The 22,312-nt window shown below is 47.6% G+C and overlaps 1 protein-coding gene across 1 annotated transcript in view; it reads left to right on the forward strand.

The window, feature by feature from the left end:
* MRPS6 (mitochondrial ribosomal protein S6) overlaps positions 1 to 22,312 on the forward strand; it is a 43,761-nt gene that overhangs the window by 16,287 nt on the left and 5,162 nt on the right. Inside the window, exon 2 of the mRNA XM_082278131.1 lies at positions 13,963 to 14,102. Coding sequence (XP_082134257.1) covers positions 13,963 to 14,102 — 140 coding nt within the window. The remainder of the gene's footprint in view (positions 1 to 13,962; positions 14,103 to 22,312) is intronic.

The following is a 22,312-nucleotide window of genomic DNA, read 5'->3' on the forward strand; positions in this document are numbered from 1 at the left end:
AGCCTATTTCGAGACCATTTGAAATGTGTTGTCCTCCCTCTGCTGAAAGCAGAACCTGTCCTGTGGTGGCTTTTTCTGTTTTTCCCTTTTGTGTTGTTTTTTTTTTTTTTTTTGGTGTTTTTTTTTTCCATTTGCAGCACTAACCTTTTGTTTTTCTGTGTATAAATATACCAAAGGCAGGCAGGTGGCTGTGTTTGAAGTCAGGCAGTTACAGCTCAGTCAGCACTAAGTGCAGATAACAGGTAATCAGTTACCAATGTGTAAAATCTGAGTGATTAAAGCTGTGTCAAAAGATTTTTAAATGCAGAGCTGTGATGCATATTTATAAAATAACTACATTACCTTGGCCAACTTAGCACTTTTTAATTACACTCACTGCTTTTTTTTCCTTTTTTTTTTTTTCCCCAGTTTCTCATTTCACTTCTGGCAACAACAGGAAGCTGTTTTGTCTCATTTTATAGCACTTAAAACATGATAGCTCTTAGCAGCTTTCTGCCTTCTTTCTTTTTATTATTCTTTGTAAGGAAATTTTTGTCTTTTGATTTTTATCCACTGTAAATTCCAGTACTGAAAAGTTTCTGTATTTAAAAAAAAAAAAAAAACAAAACAAAAAAAAATGAAATCAAAAATAAGCCTGGAGATGATAAACTGTCAGTGGAGGAGGAAGAAAAAGAAATATTCTTTCTGTGGGGTTTGTAGTATAGTGAAGAATCCCAGAGTTTTTAGGGTGGGTTTGCAATGTCCCTGGGCAGCTGTTTCAGGGCTCTGCCACCTCCATGGAAAGAATTTTTTCCTCAAGTTTGGGTGGAGCTTCTTGAGTTTCAGTAAATGGCCAAAAAGATTCATTCAGCCTCCCCAGCCTCCAAACCTTTAGGACATTGTTAGGATGAGCTTCTTTTTAGGGAAAAATCTGTTTGTAGGTTCTACCACGTGGGAAAAAGAGAAACATGAGGCTTTGCATGTCTTGAAAAGCTGTTCTCCACCCTGCAGAAGGGTTTTCCTCTGCTGTGCCTGCGAGGAATCCCTGCAGCCCCGATGCTGCAGGGGCAGAACAACTGGGCAGGCAAGGAAGGGGAAATGGGGGAGAGAGGTGAAAGTGCTCCTTGTTTTCCACAGTCCTTTTGCCTCACGTCTTCTCCCACTTCCCCTTTCACCCTGTCAAACCTTTTTGGTTTTTTGAGGAATCCCAGAATCCCTGAGCCTGGAAAAGCCCTCCCAGGTCATTGAGTTCCAGCTTTGCCCAATCCCCACCTTGTCACCCAGCCCAGAGTGCCGCAGTCCTTGGGCACCTCCAGGGGTGGGCACTCCACCCCCTCCCTGGGCAGCCCCTTCCCATGAGTGACCTTTCTGGGAAGAAATTCCCTCCCTCCTCAGAACAATCCGGAGGCATTCGGTGTCAGGAGACGGGGAGCGCGTGCAGCCACAATCTGTGTCGCCAATTGAGGTCTGTCCTGTCCTCGGGATTTGTCCAAAAACATTCATTCCTCCCAGGCAGTCACAGCTATTTGTAGGTCTCCAGATCCAGAGGATCTTTTCTCCCAAAGGATAGAGGGATGAGCAGTTCCAAGGTGTGGAGGACGTGTGTGCAGCAGGTTGGTGCTCTCGCCCTTCCCCAAGCCAAGCTGGGTCCTGGTTTTGGGAGCAGAGCCCAGCGTGGCTGCACTTCCAGTGTTAAACTTCTTCCCTCTCCAGGACAGAGTGGTCATATCCAGGCTTTCCATGGAAACAATTCCTCCAGTTCTCTTTGCTCCTGAGCTCTCCGGGGAGCACGAACTGGCTGGGCCAAAATGGAGCAGAGGGACCATTGTGAGAGTTCACCAAAACCAGTTCAGGGGTCCAGCAACGTTTCCTTGGTGCATAGACAAGAACCAATTCCTGTGGGGGAAATGGTTTTATAGAGATGAAATTCGGATCAATCCTGCCTTTGACTGCTGGAGGAAGTTTGTTTTTCCAGTGGTGCCATCCACATGGCTTTTAGTAGCTAATTTACAGTACATGTTTTCAGATAAAAGGATTCACTTCTATTTTTGGGGTGTTTTTGTTTGTTTTGGTGGTGTTTTTACATCAGTTGAATCTCATTCATTCCAAACTTTCACCAGAGGCTGAGCTGCCCCACTTTCTCCACTTGTTTAGTTGTTGCTGCTGGGAAGTAAAACTACTCCAAAGTGGAAAACTTGGAGTGTTGTTGCAATATTTGTAGAGAGGAGTCACCATACCTGGTATTGATGTTGCTACCAATGGGACGAGACACATTTTCTTCTGGTTTGTGTGGCCACAGCTTGGTTTGGGAAAATATTTTAAATCCTATTCAAGGGTGAAATCCTGGTGTGGGAAATAATGGCATCTCAAGTTGCTTCATTAGCAGGCTGAGCTGTGAGGGATGGTTTGATGTCCAATGTAGGGAATTGTTTCCACACAGGATAAAATAATTTAGGGCAACATTTGATTGGAGTGGGATGAAAAATAACGACTTGTAGAGGGTAAAGAGAATTCTCAGTCCAACAATATCCTCTTGAGAAGGCTGGGATGTGGCTCAAATGCCTGATTTGGCCCATCAGGGAAGGAGACTCGTGTCCCTTGGGAACTCGGCACGACTTCAGAGCAGCGGCTGGCGCTGGGATTTTCCAGGCTGCTCCTCCTTGCCCTCAACGTCCAGCGCTTTGCCACCACCTGGGAAGCCAGGTCAGCTCAGGGACCCTTTGGCTTGGCTCCATCGCCCCCCTGTGCTGTTCCCCAGGGTGCCTTACGTGGGCGGGCAGCTGAAGGCACGGCTGGAGGAGGCGCTTCCAGTGCTTCCAGCAGCTTCTCCCTGCTCCTTTCATCCCTCTGCCCTTCCCCGAGTCATTTGCTCCTCAGAGAGGACACTTGGAGGAGTTAACAGGCAGAATTCCAGTGTCCTGCTCAGTCAGATCCATGGGGAAATCGTCCTTGGCTGTGGAAGGGAGTCGAGTCCTTCACGAATGCACTGTGGAGCCCGACATGCTCCATCTCCCAGTTCATTTATTCTCCCTTTTGCTACACTAACGAGCTGCCACGTTAATCACACTGATAACTGACAGGCAGGGTCATCATCAATTACTAATCTGCCTCCCCACCCCATCTTTGGACCTGCTATTGCGAAGCTTTGAAGCAAATTCTTTTTCCAGTGCTTTTTCTCATCAGGTGTTTCCGAGGTGTTTTGTGTGCTCCTCTTCAGCCTCGTTGTGTCATAGAGGTCCTGGAAGTTGCTGATGTTCTTTGCTGCATAAAACCACTTAATAAAAGGCCTTCATTACTAAATAGAGATGTTTCTGAGGTTCCAAGCAAGCTGCCTGCTGGTGACAAGGACCTTGTGTAGGAGAAGGGATTTTTTATAGCGTAAACAAGCCTTTGCTGAGGAGGAAAGTTGATGAATTTGGGGTTAAACGCCCATTTTTTTGGTCCAGCAGAACCACAAAGTGTTTCCCACGATGGACAATCAGCTCCATGAATTTTGTTGCCTGGCTTCCTCCCCCTGGGTGGGGCTGGTTGTGCTTCTGTCTTGCAGCAATGGGTTTATTTATTATTGCCTTGATCTTAGGATGACAAGTCCTGGAAAACTGAGTTTGGAATGACAGCTGTTTTTCTTCTTGTTATTTCCCTTAACTTATTTTTCTGGTAAGATATTTGAATTTTGCTCCTGGAAATAGTAGAAGCCTTTTATTTAAAAAAAGGAAAAAAAAAGGAAAAAAATTAAAAAAAAAAATAAAAAAGAAGAGGCTTCTTGAGAGTTTAATACATTTTGGGAGACTGTTTTTATTTAAGTTTTTTTTAATGGTGATTTGATGCTATTCTCTGCCAAAGTTTAGAGGTTTTTTTGTTGTTTTTGGTTTTTTAAAAATAATTTTTCCTGTTTAGCTTTTAGGGAAAGGAAACAGTGCGAGATTGTAAGAAATTAAAATGGCCTTCAGTATATTCCTTATATTGTGTATTTTTTACTTCTCCACTTGTGTGTTCCCTGATCCCAGAAGGGCCAGGATGAGACTTCTGATGAGAGTCATGAGCCCTGTAACCGAGGAGAGAAAAGGATTTATTTCCACGAGGTTGCAGTGGAGGGGGCAGAGCCACCCAGGGAACTCTGCCAGCACTTAGAAGATGCTTACAACTTTAAAACAGCTTTATTTTTTTTATATATCTATTTTTTTAAATCCTGAGATAGAGGAGGTGTTGGGAATTGTTCCCTTTCAGAGAACAGGAGACATGGAAGAAGCCGGAGTTGCCAAGCTCCAGCTTTCTCGAGGAAATCTTTGGATTTAGCATGTACAGAGAAGCAAAATTACTCATCTGTTAAGTTGGTATTCTGTATGTTCTGTGCCCTTAAATGTAATTGTTTTGAAAATAAAACTAACCTTGTTATGTGATGTTAAAAGCAGACTTCTGTGCAATGTTTTAATTTTTTTTTGTTGTTTTTTTTAAAGAAAATGTTTGTATATAATTAAATGGTTTAATGTGCTTTAATTGGCCTAAGGTAAAGAGTAGTCCTAGAATGTAAAACATATATAATTAGAATTTCTGATTTCACTGTGAGATCTCTGAACTCTTGGTTTTTTTGGGTTTTTGATTTTTGTTTTGTTTTGTTTTGCAAAGTGGTTTTGTTTTGTTTACAAAACACTTTCTCTTTGATTTCTTTCCTGGTGTTGGTTTCAAGGCATTTGCTTCACTTCTGTTCCAATCTTGAACTCATGGTATAGTGACATCTGGTGACACTTGGCATTCTCAGTTCCACTGTGTAAAGTCAGACACTTTGAGCAAAACCGGCGGTGAAATGACAATTCTGTGTCTAGGAATACACGTTTTTAAAATGAGGTGGTTATAAAAATAGTTGCTGTGCAAAATGTTAGTAGTCTTCTTCAAGAAGAAAGCAAAATTTTCTAATCTCACTCGAGCAGTCTCTTCATTCATCATCTTGTTTTCTAAAGCACAGTGTCAAAGTGATGCTGCTTTACCTTGTATCTCTGAGAAAATGTTTTTTTAGATATCTGTGAAGTATTTTTGGGTTTTGTTGCTGTTGTATTTTTCTGCAGATTTTATATAAAATACCAGTTAATGAACTGCCTTTTTTCTGTTGGTTTTTTTTTAAACTCTCGAAAATACATTTCAGACCAAAACCAAATGATATCATATAGCATTTGAAACCTGCCTTTTTCCTTGTCCCTTGGTTGTTTTTTTGGAAATAAGCCAAATGGGCATGTAGATAAGATCACTATAATGGATCCAGGTCTCTTTTGGTAAAGTGTTATTTAAAGGTCTTTTAAGATCTTATAAGACAATATACTGAAAAAAAACCAAACCCTTTACTGTAGTAGGAATATAGATTTAGAAGTGTTAATGAGATTAATACAGCTTAATTATATTGTAAGTTGCTACTGTCCTTAATGACAAGCTTTTTGTCATAGAAACGATGTATGATAAATTAATTTTGGTCTAGTGTATAGAATTATCATATTGCTATCAATCTTTGAAGTAAATCTGATGCAAAATTTTCATAGTTAGCATTGCTGGCCCTGTGTATACTGTTCTTTGTATACTGTATGCATATTATTTTGCCTCCTGCATTAGTCTTCAAACTGAAACTCTTATTAGAGAGTATTTGGATACTTCAGACTGTGTTTCTTGCAGTTTACATTCCTTTACCATGGCATTTTTGTCCTGTCTCAAAGTATTGTATGGAAATGTTTCAAAACTTCTGTACAAAGTTTCAATAAAAATAGAGAAGAAAAAAAGAAAAAAAAGCAAACCAAACCAACCAAGCCACCAGAACAGAGATTTGTGGAGCTGATTTGGGGTATTTTACTTTCTGTAAGCCCTGCGTCCCTGTAGGTAAAGATAATTCCTGTTTTTCCTGGTTATTCCAAAGGCAAAGCCTTTTGGGTTCTTTAAAAGTGCAAGGAGAACTTCAGGATCCCAAATGCTGCGAGTTTGGCCACTGGTGTTGGGAGGTGGGGCTGGGCTCAGGGCACAAAACAGGAGTGAAGCCCCCTTTAGCTGAGGAATCTGCTTGGAAATTGTGCACAATTCCATCTTTTTTTGTTTTTCTGTTTAAATAGCCCGTTCAGCTGCTGCTTCAGCAGCCCTTGAGTATGACAAGCACCTTCTTACTGATTTTGGGGTTAACACATCAGCACAGTTCTGTGAGCAGAGCCCAAGCCTGGATCTCCCCCTTCCTTCTCCCCATCCCTGTTCCCCAAAAGGACATGAGGAACTTGGGAATCATGGTGGGAATGACGATTTCCTTGTCCAGTGTTGGTGGTTCAGCAAGGAGAGGGGCAGGCCTGGTGTTAAATTGGGGATTCCTGTTCTTTTGGAGATGGGATGTTGGCAATAACGGTGGCAAGGCTGCTAAACCCAGATCTTCAGCTGCAGAGAAAATTAATTAACCAAAATTATTCCTTTATTCTCTTCTTTTGCTGCTGTGTTGTATAAAAAGTATGGAAGTCTTGCTGTTGTTTGTTTCAAGGGGTGGATAAGAAACATTTTTGGAGAGGAAGCTTTGGATTTGGGATGAGAAATAAGCATTTTCCTGCCTGCAAACTCAGTTTGGATTTGTGATTTCCAGGAGGGAGCGTTTTCATGAGTTAACTATTAATTAACCAGTTCCCTAATTAGTTTATTAGGTGTTTATTCAGTGAGCAGCTTTCCAGGTCAGCGATTCTCAAAGAGGTTCAAGCAGCCTCTTTGTCCCCAGCTGGTTCTGTTTGTGTTGGCCAAGTCTCACTCCCCAATTTCCTGCTTTTTGGGATTGAAGGTTTCTCTGGGTGTGGGGGCCTGGTCCAGGTGGGTTCTGGGCAGGTTCACTCAATGCTGCAGCAACTCTGATTTGTGTGGAAAATCCCACGGAGGGAGGTGGTGGCAATGAGGCCTTTTTCCTGCAGGGAATTCCCCTCCTGGGATGTGGCTGTCCCGGTTTCCCTGTGGATGTTCTGCTGTTGGGAAAGGGAATGAGGCAGAAGGTTTCACCTCTGGGCCTTCTCTGTTCACTTGAATCAGGTTGTACTCAGGGATTTGCTTTTTGGGTGTTGTGGGCTTTATTTTTGAGGTGGTGGTGGAGTGATAGAGGATCATTCAGCTTTATGATGTTTATAACCCTTTGTCAGCGGTGATTTTTAGTATTTACCTGAAGCCTGTTTGGGAGGTAGCTTTGTGTGTCCCAGGATTTATGTGGCAGAATTTGAGCAAGGAATTGCCAAGGTTCCCTCTTCACTTGGTGAAAACATTGTGACTTCCACCTTAAACCTTCTTCTGCTCCAGAGCCAAGGATGGTTGTGTTCTGCAAAAGTGGGAGGATGTAAAAACTCTGGTTGTGGTGCTCAAAATGTGCTGTGGAAAGTTTTTGTTTTTTACTCACCATGTTCAGCTTTGTCTTTGTCCTGACTCGTTGTCCTTGGGCAGCAGTGAGGATGTGCAGGATGGGTGTGAGAGCTGCATGTCCAGAGCCAGATCTGATCCATGAAAATTCCTCTCATGGAAGGTGGAGATGGCTTAGACCAGTCTGGGTGGGACAAGAGGCCCCTGGGCTGGATCAGGAATTGTGTGTCCAGCAGGAGCAGGGCAGGGATTGTCCCTCTGTGCTGGGCACTGAGAGGCCCCTCGAGGGCTGTGCCCAGTTCTGGCTCCTGCAGGAGAGTCCTGGAGGGGCTGGAGCGTGTCCAGGGCAGGGAAGGGAGCTGGGAAGGGGCTGGAGCCCCAGGAGCGGCTGAGGGAGCTGGGAAAGGGGCTCAGGCTGGAGCAAAGGAGGCTCAGGGGGGACCTTGTGGCTCTGCACAAGTCCCTGACAGGAGGGGGCAGCCGGGGGGGTCGGGCTCTGCTGCCAGGGAACAGGGACAGGAGGAGAGGGAACGGCCTCAGGCTGGGCCAGGGCAGGCTCAGGGTGGACAGCAGCAGGAATTTCCCCATGGAAAGGGAGCTCAGGCCTTGGCAGGGGCTGCCCAGGGAGGTTTGGAGTGCCCATGCCTGGAGGTGTCCCAGGAAGGGCTGGAGGTGGCACTCAGTGCTCTGGGCTGGGGACAAGGTGGGCATGGGGCACAGCTGGGCCTGGCTGGGCTGGGAGGGATTTTCCAGCCTCAGGGATCCTGGAAATTCTCTAATTCTGGGAAATCGCCTGAGTTGCCTCTCCAGCTCTTTCCAGAGCTGGGACAGGGACCCCAACTGAGCAGGGGACATCCCAGCCCCTGTGGTGTCCTGCTCTGTCTATAAAGCTGAGGAAGGAGGAGGAAGAAGGGGGGATGTTCCCTCCATGTCTTCTTTGTTTGGGTGTAATTAATTTTTCCTTTCCACTCCTAATTATTTAACCTTAAAGAACATACAAAGTAGACTTGATGAAATGTATTCACATCAAAAAGTCATGGCAGGAACACAACTTGGAGTTCCTGGGGAGCTCTTTCTCAGCAAGTTTCTGATCAGTAGAATTTTGCAGTGTTACACTGAACCCTTATTAGAATTTATTGTGGTTGGAAGAAGAGTGAGAGTTTCTGAAGTTTTGAGGAAGGTGTTTAATTAATTTTGAGGTTTAATTGATTCTTCCTGGAATGTTGAGGGCTCCCCATCCCTGGAAGTGTCGCTTGGACAGGGCTTGGAGCAACCTGGGACAGTGGAAGGGGGTCCTTGCCCATGGCAGGGGGTGGCACTGGATGAGCCTTAAAATCCCTGCCAACCCAAACCCTTCTGTGAAGTTGTGGCCAGTTGTTACTTCAGCTGTTTCTAGTAATAAACCCTTGAAATGACCCTAAATCATGGGGGATTTGGCTGCTGTTTATTTCAGATTTAAAAGACACCTTTTAGGCTTCTTTTTAGAAACTCTCAAGACGCTCAGCTCTCTAAAATGGATTAAATTCAGTGTTGGGACTGATGCTTTAATTTAGCTGTGACTTGGTATTAACAGAGTACTTGAATTCCTTGGATTGTAGTTTAATTTCTTCTAGAATTTCCTTTGATCTTAAATACTGAGTTAAAAATAAAAAAGATCCATCGTAGAATTTCGTTTCTTTGAAGAAGAAAGGTGGATTTTGGAACAGAAGAGTTCGAGCATCACTTTGAGTTTAAAAGTTGCTGCTTCCTCTGCATCCTGGTCCCTGGCCTTGGTATTCATATCTGGGTCTTTGGCTTACACCCCATTTAAATACTACTTAAAGATCTGTTTGAAGGATGGGGTGTTAATTTTAATTCAGAGGTAATTTTGATCACTTCCCCCTGAGTTATTTTTGGTGATGTGCCTGCTGCAACTTCTATTTGCCAAATCCATTTCTGGAATAGTCTCTCCTGCCTTCGTGCTCACTCAGTGTTGGGTGGGAACGTGGAAAGGTTCTCATGGTCAGGAGCACCTGGGGGTTTCCCATTTGTCCCTTGTTCTGTCTTGGGAAAATTGTTCTGTTGTGGTTACAGAAACCTCTGTCCCTGCATCCAGCTGTCCCTAAAATGATCCAGATCTGGGACTCCAACACAAGAAAGGTGTTGGAGTGTTGGAATGAGTCCAGTGGAGCCAGGCTGGCAGAGCTGGGGGTGTTCACCTGCAGAAGAAGAGGATCCAGGGAGAGCTCAGAGCCCCTTGCAGGGCCTAAAGGGGCTCCAGGAGAGCTGCAGAGGGACTGGGGACAAGGCATGGAGGGCCAGGAGCCAGGGAATGGCTTCCCAGTGCCAGAGGGCAGGGCTGGATGGGAGATTGGGCAGGAATTGTTCCCTGGCAGGGTGGGCAGGCCCTGGCACAGGGTGCCCAGAGCAGCTGGGGCTGCCCCTGGATCCCTGGCAGTGCCCAAGGCCAGGCTGGACATTGGGGCTGGGAACAGCCTGGGACAGTGGGAGGTGTCCCTGCCATGGCAGGGGTGGCACTGGATGGGCTTTAAGGTCCCTCCATCCCAAACCAGTCTGGGATCCCTCCCCACCCCTGAACTTCCAGGCAGGTGTTGAGAGTCCTCCCATTCCCACTGCTCAATTTCCAGCCCAGCCCATTTTTCCCAGGGCTTCAGCACAGCTCCTACATCTTCTTTTTCCTTGGAATACTGCATTTCTCTGGATTTTGATCTTTCCTGACTGCCCTGAGTGGTTGTACCCACCCTGGGGCTGCTGCTGTGGGTTGTTGTACAGTAATCACAGAGGTTTTAATCATTTTCACTAATAATTTCTAGTGTTTTATTAAGCAGTAAATGACAACAAGGAGTTGGTTTTCCCCCTTAGTTTTGCTGCTTGGAATTGCAGCTTCCTTCTAAACATGGATTTTGCCTTCTTTGATTTCCACCTCAGTAAATAATCCCAGACCAACCTTTTGTAACTGCTGAGCAACCAAAAAAAGACCTAATTTTATCCTGCTGTTGCTACATTGAAGGGATAATCAAGTAATTGGGATGGAGTTATTGCTGTTTATAATTTGGGATGTGCCCACTGACTTTAAATGTTTCCTGTTGGACTGAGCAAGTGGCCAGAAGAACTTGAGAACTGTCCTAGCCCTAAAACTATTGAGGATTTGGTGTTTGCTTCCTTTTCTCTCTCCAAGGACTCTTCTTGGAGGAGTTTTTGGTGGTTGACAAAGCTCTTTTTGTAGCCAGTGCTGGATTTTCTATTCCTTGGACTTTTCTTGGGGAAATGAGATGGAAAAAGTAGCAGTGGAGCCGAGTCCTTTCACGTGGCTCTGGTTCCAGGTGGGTGGCTCCTCGTTTTTTAGGAGGCATCAGCATTCCAAAGGCTTTATTTCCACATTTGGTTTGTCTCCAAGCTGTTCTTTGAGCTTCATGGCTGAGGCTCATGCCTGAGGGCACTTTTCCACCAGAGAATTCCCTTTTTTTCCAGTTCCCGTGTCTTTATGCACTTCCTGGTTGCCAGGTGAGTCCTGTGGGACTGATAAAACCCATGGGAGCATTTTTATTCCCTCTGATACACAACATTCCCTTGGGACAGGGTGGTTGGTGCTGCTTTGATGGTTCTTATGGGACATTGGTGGCTTTAATCCTGGTGGGAACGAATGGGGCACCCCAGTTGGGCATGGAAGAGTTTCCTGCTCTTGGGTGGGGTTGTGCTGAGCTGACAGACCGGTGAGGAGAGAGGGAGAGGCCAAAATCACAGAATTGCTGAGGGTAGAGAAGACCTTTAAGATGATCCAGTCCAACCATGGACCAGCAGCAGGGTGTGCTCACCTTTAATCCACGTCCTCAGGGGCCACAACCCCACATTTCTGGGACACCTCCAGGCATGGGCACTCCAAACCTCCCTGGGCAGCTCTTTCCAAGGCCTGACCACCTTTTCCATGAGGAAATTTTTCCAAATATCCAATCTAAACCTCCCCTGGCCCAGCCTGAGGCCGTTCCCTCTCCTCCTGTCCCTGTTCCCTGGCAGCAGAGCCCGACCCCCCCGGCTGCCCCCTCCTGTCAGGGACTTGTGCAGAGCCACAAGGTCCCCCCTGAGCCTCCTTTGCTCCAGCCTGAGCCCCTTTCCCAGCTCCCTCAGCCGCTCCTGGGGCTCCAGCCCCTTCCCAGCTCCCTTCCCTGCCCTGGACACGCTCCAGCCCCTCCAGGGCTCTCCTGCCATGGGGGCCCAGAATGGGACACAGGGTTCAAGGTGGGGCCAACCTGAGGTGGGGACAAAGTGTTCAGGGTGTGGCCCTCAGCTGTGGCTGCTGTGACACTGGGGGCTGCGTTGGACTTGGTGGGAATTGTGGAGTTAACAGGTTTCTTCTGGGTAGCTCTCAATTTAGAATAGGGGATAAAGGAGTGGGGAATTTGCATCTGAAGACAGAAGTCCTTTGGTTCCTTCTTCCAGGTCCCTCAGCCCTGGGTGTCCCTGGCTGCAGGGAGGGCTCAGGGCAGGGCCCGGGCTCTGCTCCGGGGCCCAGCAGCGGCCCCAGAGCCACGGGCAGGGCCTGAGCCCGGCAATTGCCCTGCACAGGAGGCAGAACTGCTGCCCTGGGCAGGGCCCGGGCTGGAACAGAGCCCAGAGAGGGGCTGGAGCCTCCTCCTGGGGATATTCCAGAATATCCACACTCCTGGGCCCTGGGCTCTGGGGTGGCCCAGAGGTGGGAGCAGGTGGCCACTGTGGGCCCTTCCAGCCTGACCCATCTCAGGATTCTGGACCTTTCTAGAACAAGGTAACAACTTGTGACCGACTGAAGTGGCCCAAGGCCGCTGCCAAAGTTCACTGAGGGTGAAAGCAGCTGGGAATGGCTCTGGTTTGCCAGTGGGGGCAGGAGGGGTATCCAGAGCTGGAATTACAAACCAGGCCCTTTGCGCTCTTGCGAGCTCTTCCCTCTCCCCTCTGGAGCAGCAGCTCCCATTGTCTCCTTTTCCCTCCCCACGTCTGTGGGACTGGAATTAGAGCTGGGCTGTGGGACTGGAATTAGTGCTGGCTGTTGAGGAAAAAATGTTGTGGCTCCCAAGTTGGGAGCCAGGCAGGCCCATTTCCTCTGTCCCCAAGTGGGCTGGCTCTGAGGCAAACCAAGGAACCTGTGTCTGTGGATCTCTTGGTTAGCAGAGTTCAGCCTATTTTTAGTTTGGGTGATGGCTTTAGGTAAGCCAGGATAAACCATGGCATTTTTGGGAGAGGGAGGATGAGAGGGGTTACAGTGACAAGCTTTCCAACCCAACAATTAGTTGATGTTTTCAGAGTATGGCCACAAGTGGAGAAGGCTGCAAATTTTACAATCCTGAATGTAGAAATCTGTGGCTTTCTTTTCTTGTTCTTTCTCTCTGGTTTTGTTTTTAAATACACGGGGCTCGAATCTTTGGCTTCGTTGTGTTTAGAAACTGCACCTCACGTTGGCCTTGCAGCCACTCGGGGAATGTGCTGAGTGGAAAAGAGACAAAAAGCTTCTGTATCATTTGGGGGGAGAGGCATGGAGGGCAGGGAGTTTACCCAACAATATTTAATTTAATTTAATTTAAATCTATATGGAGGTTAAGGAGGGTTTGTCAGGGGGGACCTCACTGCTCTCCACAACTCCCTGAAATGAGGTTGTGGAATGGGCATGGCCTGGAGGCTGCCAGAGCTCCAGGAGCCTTTGGACACTGCTGCCAGGGACACAATGGGATTGGTGGGGTGTCTGTGCTGAGCTTCTAGCTAAGCTCCTGAAGAAGGTGCAGGTCTTCAGCAAAGGGATTTATTGCAGAAATAACTTTGGTTATTGAGATATCAGTGGGGAGCCACGTTCTGCTTCCTGCGGCGGGGTGGTGGCTGTTTCCTTAGGGATGTCAGGAGAGCTGTGGGGACACCGAGGGGTTCCCTGGGGATCTGAGACCTGGGCCAGGGACAGCAGCCAGGGAGCGGCTGGAGCTGGGCCAGGGCAGGGTTAGGTTGGATTTTAGGGAAAGGTTCTTCCCCCAGAGGCTGCTGGGCACTGCCCAGGCTCCCCAGGGAATGGGCACGGCCCCGAGGCTGCCAGAGCTCCAGGAGCGTTTGGACAGCGCTGCCAGGGATGCCCAGGCTGGGATTGCTGGGGGGGCTGGGCAGGGCCAGGGGCTGGGTCAGTGATCCTGTGGGTCCCTTCCAGCTCAGGATATTCCATGATTTCTCCAAGTGTTCCACACGTGCAGTGTAAATAACAAGATAAATGAATGTGTGCTAATTGTTGTCTCCATATCAAGGATTTATGTTTTCCCCAGACTGTTCACTTTAAATATTAATGAACAATTAATATTTAAAAGACCAAGGACCCCAAAACTGTTGCCAATCCATCATTTTCCTTTGCTAGGATTATTTACTTGTGCAAGGCTCAAACCAAGTGATTCCAGGTGAGTTCAATCCAGGAACCATTTCCTTTTTGCTGGGGCCCGACTTGGAAATGGCAGGAAATTTTGCTGAGCGATTGCCTGCTCCTAAAAATTCTCTCCCTTAATGCTTCCACTTTTTCTTCCTGGGTTGCAGCACCACCTCTCCAAGTGCTGAGCTGTGCAAGTACAGGTGTCCCTTCTACTCTATAAAATAACCAGATTTCTATGAATTTCACACTTTTCTTTCTTTCTTTTCAAGCCTGAGACAGCTGCCGTGCTCAAACGCACCGTTGAGGCTCTGATGGAGAGAGGAGCCATCGTGAGGAACCTGGAGAACCTGGGGGAAAGGTCTCTGCCCTACAAAATCTCCAAGCACAAGGAGCGCCACAAGAGAGGCGGGTACGTGGTGATGCCTTTTCCTTAAATCCTTTCAGTGCTGCTCCCGGAAAATGGACATCAGGAACAACCATTTGGTCTTCCTCGGGCTTTTTGGGGGTGCAGGTGGGACCTGGGAGGTCTCAGCAAGGCGGTGTGGGGTCGTTGGGGGGTGTGTGTCCTGCTTTGGAGTGTTTTGTGTGTTTTGTTCTGGGTGGTGTCAGGTTTGTGTTGGTTTTCAGTGGTGTTTTTGTAGCCCCAAGTCTGCAGGACTTTCCCCAACATAAACAATATTAGTGTTTTTTAAAATAACTATTTTTAGGCTGTTTACTGATAAGAGCTGAACTTGAATTTGCTGGTTGCTGTTCAGCAGGATGGGTTCTTTTACTCCAATGTTAATTACCAGTTGTAGGTGCCCTGTAAGACTTGGTTGTGTTTCTAGTACAGTTTTTGGGTTTGATAAGGTCCAGAATCATGGAATGGTTTGGGTTGGGAGGGATTTTAAGGCTCAACTTGTTCCAACCTGGCCTTGGGCACTGCCAGGGATCCAGGGGCAGCCCCAGCTGCTCTGGGCACCCTGGGCCAGGGCCTGCCCACCCTGCCAGGGAACAATTCCTGCCCAATCTCCCATCCAGCCCTGCCCTCTGGCACTGGGAAGCCATTCCCTGCCTCCTGGCCCTCCATGCCTTGTCCCCAGTCCCTCTGCAGCTCTCCTGGAGCCCCTTTAGGCCCTGCAAGGGGCTCTGAGCTCTCCCTGGATCCTTCTCCTCTCCAGGTGAGCACCCCCAGCTCTCCCAGCCCCTCACTTAAGGCTGTTTCAGGTAATCCCATGTTTTATGGAAACACAATAAATGGGAATTACCACTGGGCCGCCCCACAGGGCAGAGGGAGGTGCTGTGGGTTCCATCCCCTGCCCAGGGTGGTTTTGCTCCTTGAGGCCACCTCTGAAATGGCTGCAGCCTCTCCCAAGGCCTGGGAGATGTTGCTAAGCAACCCCCACTGCTGGGGCCGCCTCATCCAAATAACAATTAACGAGCTCCTCCTGATCCTGCAGCGATGCCTCTGAGTGGAACAGGAGCTTGGCCAAGCCTGCTCTTCCTTGAAGAAGAAGCTGAGGGGACTCCAGAGCTGCAAAGTCCTTCTTGGATCACCTTCCTAGAGGTGACTCCTGGTTTCACTCCCTCTTCTGAGGTCCTTGTGGTGCTCCTGCAAGGTGGGGATGGTGAGAGCTGCCAGGGGAAGGAGACTGGGAGAAAGGATGAGGGGAATGTCCACCATGCTCCTGTTCCATCAGCCTGGGAAGAGAAACTTCAGGGAGAACTCAGAGCCCTTTCAAAACCTTAAGGAACCCTATAAAAAGGAAGAAAGGGGGACTTTCTCTAAGAATATGCAGTGACAGATGGGGGGAATGGGTTCCCACTGCCAGAGGGCAGGGTTAGATGGGATACTGGGGAGGAATTCCTGTTTGTGGAGGTGGGGAGGTCCAGGCACAGACCCCCTGGAGAAATGGCTTCTCTTCATCTCTGCTCCATAGTTCTGGAAATCCTGTTTCCTGTCTTCTCTTTGCCTGTTGAGGAACCCACAGTCTGGCCTGCAGAAGTGCTGCCACCCAAGCCAGAATCTGTCATGCAAACTCTCCACTTCAGCACCCAAAATCGGTGGAACTTCATCCCTCTGCCTTAGCTCCCCACTGGTACAAGGAGAGTAACACCAGCTCCTGGTTCTGCCCTTGGAAAAGGCTTTAATGTTTATAAAATGCTTCTGCTCCAACAGCAGGATGAGGTAATCACTAATTCTGTCTTGAGACAAGAATTTCTCAGCTCCCAGGGGCATGCAACAGGATTTCATCCCACATTGCAAAACCGGCAGGGTCAAGGCGTGTTTTGAAAAAAAAACCCACGGAGCAGGAGAGCAAAACAGGCAGGGGCAGAATGGCAGTGCCTGAAGTGGAGTCATGGCCTGGCTTGGGTTTAGAGGGACCTCAAAGCCCATCCAGTGCCACCCCTGCCATGGCAGGGACACCTCCCACTGTGCCAGGCTGCTCCAAGCCCCAATGTCCAGCCTGGCCTTGGGCACTGCCAGGGATCCAGGGGCAGCCCCAGCTGCTCTGGGCACCCTGTGCCAGGGCCTGCCCACCCTGCCAGGGAACAATTCCTGCCCAATCTCCCATCCAGCCCTGCCCTCTGGCACTGGGAAGCCATTCCCTGGGTCCTGCAACTCCAGCCCTTGGGAATTGTCTCTCTCCAGGTTTCCTGCAGCTCCTTCAGGCCCTGCAAGGCCACCCTGAGCTCAGCCCAAAGCTTCTCCTCTCCAGGCTGAACAATCCCAGCTCTGGCAGCCTTTCCTCCCAGCAGAGCTGCTCCATCCCTCTGCTCATCCTGCTGCCTCCTCTGGCCTCTCTCCAGCAGCTCCACGGCCTCCCTGTGCTGGTCCCAGGGCTGGGGCAGCTCTGCAGGTGGGCTCTCACCTGGGCACAGGGGCACAGGGGCACCATCCCAATCCCTTCCCTGCTGCCCACACTGGGGCTCAGCCCAGGGCATGGGGGGGGGGCTCTGGGATGGGGCAGCTCCAGCTCCCCTCCACCAATCCCCCAGATCCTCCCGGGAATCTGTGAGCAAACCCCTCCTGTGTGCAGGGCCCTCAGAGCAGGCGTATTTTGTATGCTGAGGAGAACAAGGTTTCAGTAACCAGTAATTGCATCCTTCAAGCAGGAAACCATCAGATCAAAGCCTCCTCCTCTGCTCCTCCTCCCCCTCCCAGGTCAGGTGTCCTCAAATACTCCTCAGTCCCTCTCCTTGCCCTGCACGTGGATCCCTGTCCTTGGATGTGAGAGGAACCTCCCCCAGATTTCCTGGTTTGTTCAAAGGGAGAAGGGATTCAGAGAGGTACTACAGGAAATGGTTTGTGTGCCTGTAGTTGGGATCTCAGATTCCAGAGCCACGGGATCCTACAGGGGGAAGCAGCTGGCAGTGTCAGTGCCTGGGAATTCCAGAGGATTGTATTCCTGCAGATTTTCCTGGGGAATTTGCAGCTCCGTGGGCAGGCGGGGTGGATTCCTGGTGGACCATCCAGTATTTTGTAGTGGAGAATAAAACATTCAGGATATCAAACATCATCCATCAATAGGAAATGAAAAGTCAGCTCTTGATGCACCTTATCAAATCAGCCAGTTCTACTTGAGAGCAGCTGTAAAAAAGAATCTTGTTTTTTTCAATAGGACAAAGTTAAAAAGAAAATAAACAGTTTTTCCAGGTACCTCCCAAAGCTCCTGGACTTACCATGAAATCCTGGAATCTTTTCTCCCCCCCAGCCAATTTCTACTTCTCCTATGTTCCTTTGGGAGTGGGACATTGAATAATCCAGAATATTTCACTTTTCCTTAGTCTGGGCTTGTTCTGAATTAATTTAAGAGGCTTCTGTGAGAATTCAAATGTGTGTTGGAGGGGAGAGTCTTGCATCTTCCAAAGCTTTTAATTTGTGCCTTGTTTGGGGTTTTAATATTTTTTAATTTTTTTTTTTTTTTTTAGTTTTTCTGACTCTTAGAGCTTTAAGTAGTTTATTTTCCTATAGCATGTAGATAGTTGGACATTTGGGATGGACACTCAATCCATTATTTCCTTGGACCTCCTGGCTGGTGAATTATATGAAAATTCACCTAATACAATTATATAAAAATTAATGGAATGGGGCTGGGACTAATCTGTGCTGGTGGAAAGTTCCTTTAACTTCCCTCCCGACCCAAACCATTCCATAATTTTCAGGGCAAAGCTTGTGCAGGTTTTGGTGGTGATTTTAGAGATAAGGAAAGAGCTAAACTGCAAACCACAAATTCATAAATCAGCAGGAGGGATGGCCTGTCCTTAAAAAAGGGCTTTTTTCCCTGAGTTCTGCAGTGCTCCAGCATCTTCTGGGCTACAGTGGATACAGAGGATAAAGTGTATTACAGGCACCTTACAAACTTAACAATATCCAAGAGACTTCACAGAGAAAGGGAATTTTCTGGCAATTGATGTGTAAAAACAGATTTTTCCAAGGCTGCCATGGGGGATTGCAGCCCTCAGCTGTCACTGGCAGGAGCAGCTTTACTCTCCTGAAGACCTCAGATCCTACAAACAATGGGATTATTCCTTCTCAGGAAATTCTGGTCACTGGGGGGGAGGGGGTGTTAAAATTTAGGTTTTTCTCTTAAAAGCATCTCTTCAGGCATCCTCCTCCTTTTGTTTTAGTTTTTTAGAGACCTACTATTGACAGGTTTTGCCTTTAGGTCGTTATGAAAACAGAGTTCTGGCAATTGTGTGGATACAGCTATAGAATCAAATTTTTCAATTCCTGATTTACTGATCTTTAAACTGAATTAGCCACTCATTCACATTTATTTCATTCATAGTAGAATGTGAATCTTTTGGTTTTCAAGTATTTCAGAGCACGATCTGAGCAGCAAAATTGTGACCATTCACCTTGTGGGTGAATAAAATGTGACAAGGACCAGGCTCCAGATATGGAAATTTAGGTGAGACTTTGAGCCTGACTTGCCCATGGCCCTGGCTGTGAAAAACCAGGGGAAGAATGTATTTAAATAAAGATTCCCAACCTTTCTCTCCTGCTGGGTGACAGATTTGTGCCAAATATTTGTTTTACTCGCCACTACTTGTTATCAATGAGCTGCATTTAAATTGCTTTTAAGGTGCTTTGTGTTGTTTTGGTCCCAGGGGTGTTTCTGCCTGGCACAAACAAAACCAAACTGATTTAAATAAGGTGTGTGCCAGCCTTTGAATCGAAGGAATGTTCAACTCTGGCTTTGTTTGCTGCTTGGGATGCTCCAGAACCACTGAATCCTCTCCAATCCCTCTCCAGGCTGGGGCTGGCTGAGGACAGCAGAGCAGATTTGGTCAGGGCTGAGCTGGAGCAGATTCCAACTGGTTGTAAAGTGATAGTAGCACACTGGGGGTTGCACTTTGTGGTTGCCTGTTTGCTTTGGCCCTGCCTCAGTCCCACCCTTGTGGCTCTCCCTGGCTCGGGGCAGTGCTGAGGGGATGCTTTGGGGACCAGGCTTGGTGGGGGGGAGATTTTCACTGCACGGGAGATGATCCAAAGGCAGCTCCAAAACAGACCTGGGAAAAAAAAATAAAATAGGATTCACACATTCCTTTGGGAAGGTCATGGCTCCAAGGATTTGCAGATCAGGAATCTGTGAAACTGCAGGAGCTGGGATGGGGGCTTGGAGGAGAGGGAAGCACCCAGGTGGGACTTGGAATGCTGAGGGTTGGAATTGGAGATTTTTTAGTGGTTTTTAGCAACCCCTCAATGTTGTTTCCATTCTTATTTTTGGTCTCTGGAGCAAAGGTGATGGAGCTCAGCCTGCTCAGGGTTTGGGAATTGATGGAGCACCAGGGCCTTTCCTTCTCCTTGGTTTTGGGATGGGTGGGAATCTCTCTGTTAAATCTACCTGTAATACAGGAATGGTTTACACCTTCCTCCCCACATTTTTATCATTTCATTCACTTCGTTTTATTGATTTGCATATTTATTTCTATGGCAGTGCCCAAGGCCAGGCTGGACATTGGGGCTTGGAGCAGCCTGGGACAGTGGAAGGTGTCCCTGCCATGGCAGGGGTGGGATGAGATGAGCTTCAAGTTCCCTTCCAACCCAAACCATTCCATGATTTATGAGTTCTCCAGTGAAACTCTGATTATCCATAACAATTTCCATGTTCTATTTGCCAGTTTTTCATTGCCTTGTTGTGGTTTTTTTTCCCCCTTTCAAATTGGATTTTGAAAAGATGGCAATTTTCTTTTGTGATTTGCTTGCTTTGCCTCTTCATCTTCTTGTTTTGCTCTTCACTCCCAGTTGTCTCCTCAGCCCCCGTGTTCTCTGAAATAGCAAACTCGGGGCTTGCTTTTGTTCTTGCTGAACTGCATTTTGGGAGTTGATCAGGAATTACCAGCCAGGAATTGCATTTTGAGGAGTTCATCAGGGATTATCATGCAGGAATTGCATTTTGGGAATTTATGAGGAATTATCATCCAGGAATTCCATTCTGGGGAGTTTATCAAGAATTATAATCCAGGAATTGCATTTTGGGAGTTGATCAGGAATTACCAGCCAGGAATTGCATTTTGGGAGTTGATCAGGAATTACCAGCCAGGAATTGCATTTTGAGGAGTTCATCAGGGATTATCATGCAGGAATTCCATTCTGGGGAGTTGATCAGGAATTACCATCCAGGAATTGCATTTTGGGGAGTTCTTTAGGAATTACCATCCAGGAATTGCATTTTGGGGAGTTCTTTAGGAATTACCAGCCAGGAATTGCATTTTGGGGAGTTCTTTAGGAATTACCAGCCAGGAATTGCATTTTGGGGAGTTCATCAGGAATTACCAGCCAGGGATTCCATTTTGGGGAGTTCATCAGGAATTACCAGCCAGGGATTCCATTTTGGGGAGTTTATCAGGAATTACCAGCCAAGAATTGCATTTGGAAGTTTATGTTCACACATGCCCGGGGGGTTTTCTGTAGGAGGTGAATTCCAGGGTTCCTGAGGAACAAGGGATACACAACAGCATCCAAGGGTGTCAGGAGGCAGAAATTCCAGGTGGTTTTGCCAAAGCACCTGCCTGGGAAAGGCTTTTGTTTCCAGGCCCTAAAGCAGCAGGAATGGATGGTTATTAAGAGGAATAATTCCATAATTGAGCATGGAAGCATGGAATGGGTTGGGTTGGAAGGGATCTTGAAGATCATTTAATTCCAACCCTTCAGGGATACCTTCCACCATCCCAGGTTTCTCCAATCCCCATCCAACCTGGACATTTCCAGGATGAGGAATCCCCAACCTCTCTGTTTAAGGCATTTGACTCTTGTGGAAACACTTCCATGTAAATTCTGTTACATGTCCAAGCTTTGCCTCTTGCCACAAAGCAGCTGAGCTTAGGAACTTGCACAATTCCTTTTCAATTCCTTCTGCTCGTGGCAGGATGAAATTTTCCACGTGGCCAGGAGAGGTTGAAGTGCCCTCTGATCAATTTGACTGCCTTGATTTCTACACTGAAATAATGGTTACCTGTCAGAATTGTTCTCTGGAGCGTTTACAGGTTTGAACAACCCTCTCCCCGCCCTTTATTGAACACAAATTATGCAGAGTTAAAGGACTTTATTCTCCAGATGTGTTTGGCCTCACTCAAGTCGAGCCTCTTGATGCTTTTCATGGCTCTTGAGCACAAAAGAGCGGAAAACAAAAAACAGATGAAAGGAGCTGCAATTTTTTCCTTTCTTAATCCCCCCCAAATAAATTTAAACCGAATGCCCAACCCAGGTTCGTGTTGCTGCTTGGATTTTAGAACATCTTGAGCTGTTTGGGCAAAAAGGTGTCCTGGCTCTGCAGTGTGCTTGGATGGGAACAAAAGCAGCTGGAGTATTTGTGGATTTATGCACATTTGAAGTGTTTTCTGCTCAATTGATTGTCTTCTTCCACTAGATGGGGCTTTCTTCATTGATGAGTTGAGCCATTAGTTTTCCTTCAAATTCTTTTCCCCATGAAAGTGTGGATGTGCCTCAAGGATCAAAGCCCTGAAATGTTTGGATGTTTTTTCCTTTTCACCTTAGCTGTGGAAGAGCACTTTGGAATTTCGGTGCATTTTAGAGGCCCTGAGCACAGCTGGTGATGTGGAGGCACCAGAATCCACCAAATCCTGGTACAGGCTCCTTGACTGAGTGTGGTGGCCACTGGGCTTGGTGGGGTGGGAATCAGCCACCATTTGGGGGGGAATTGATTTTAATTTTAACCTTTTCTTTTTCTTAATTATTTTTAATTTAATTTAAATTTTTAATTTAATTGGTTTTTAGCACCATGCAGTGCTACAGACTGGGGGCAGAGTGGCTGGGAAGGGGCCCAGTGGGAAAGGCCCTGGGGGTGCTGGTGCCAGCGGCTGGACACGAGCCCAGGGGTGCCCAGGTGGGCAAGGAGGCCACTGGCCCCTGGGCTGGATCAGGAATTGTGTGTCCAGCAGGAGCAGGGCAGGGATTGTCCCTCTGTGCTGGGCACTGAGAGGCCCCTCGAGGGCTGTGCCCAGTTCTGGCTCCTGCAGGAGAGCCCTGGAGGGGCTGGAGCGTGTCCAGGGCAGGGAAGGGAGCTGGGAAGGGGCTGGAGCCCCAGGAGCGGCTGAGGGAGCTGGGAAAGGGGCTCAGGCTGGAGCAAAGGAGGCTCAGGGGGGACCTTGTGGCTCTGCACAAGTCCCTGA

Source organism: Coloeus monedula (genome assembly GCF_965178545.1).
Source record: "Coloeus monedula genome assembly, chromosome: 3".
Lineage (NCBI taxonomy): Eukaryota > Metazoa > Chordata > Aves > Passeriformes > Corvidae > Coloeus > Coloeus monedula.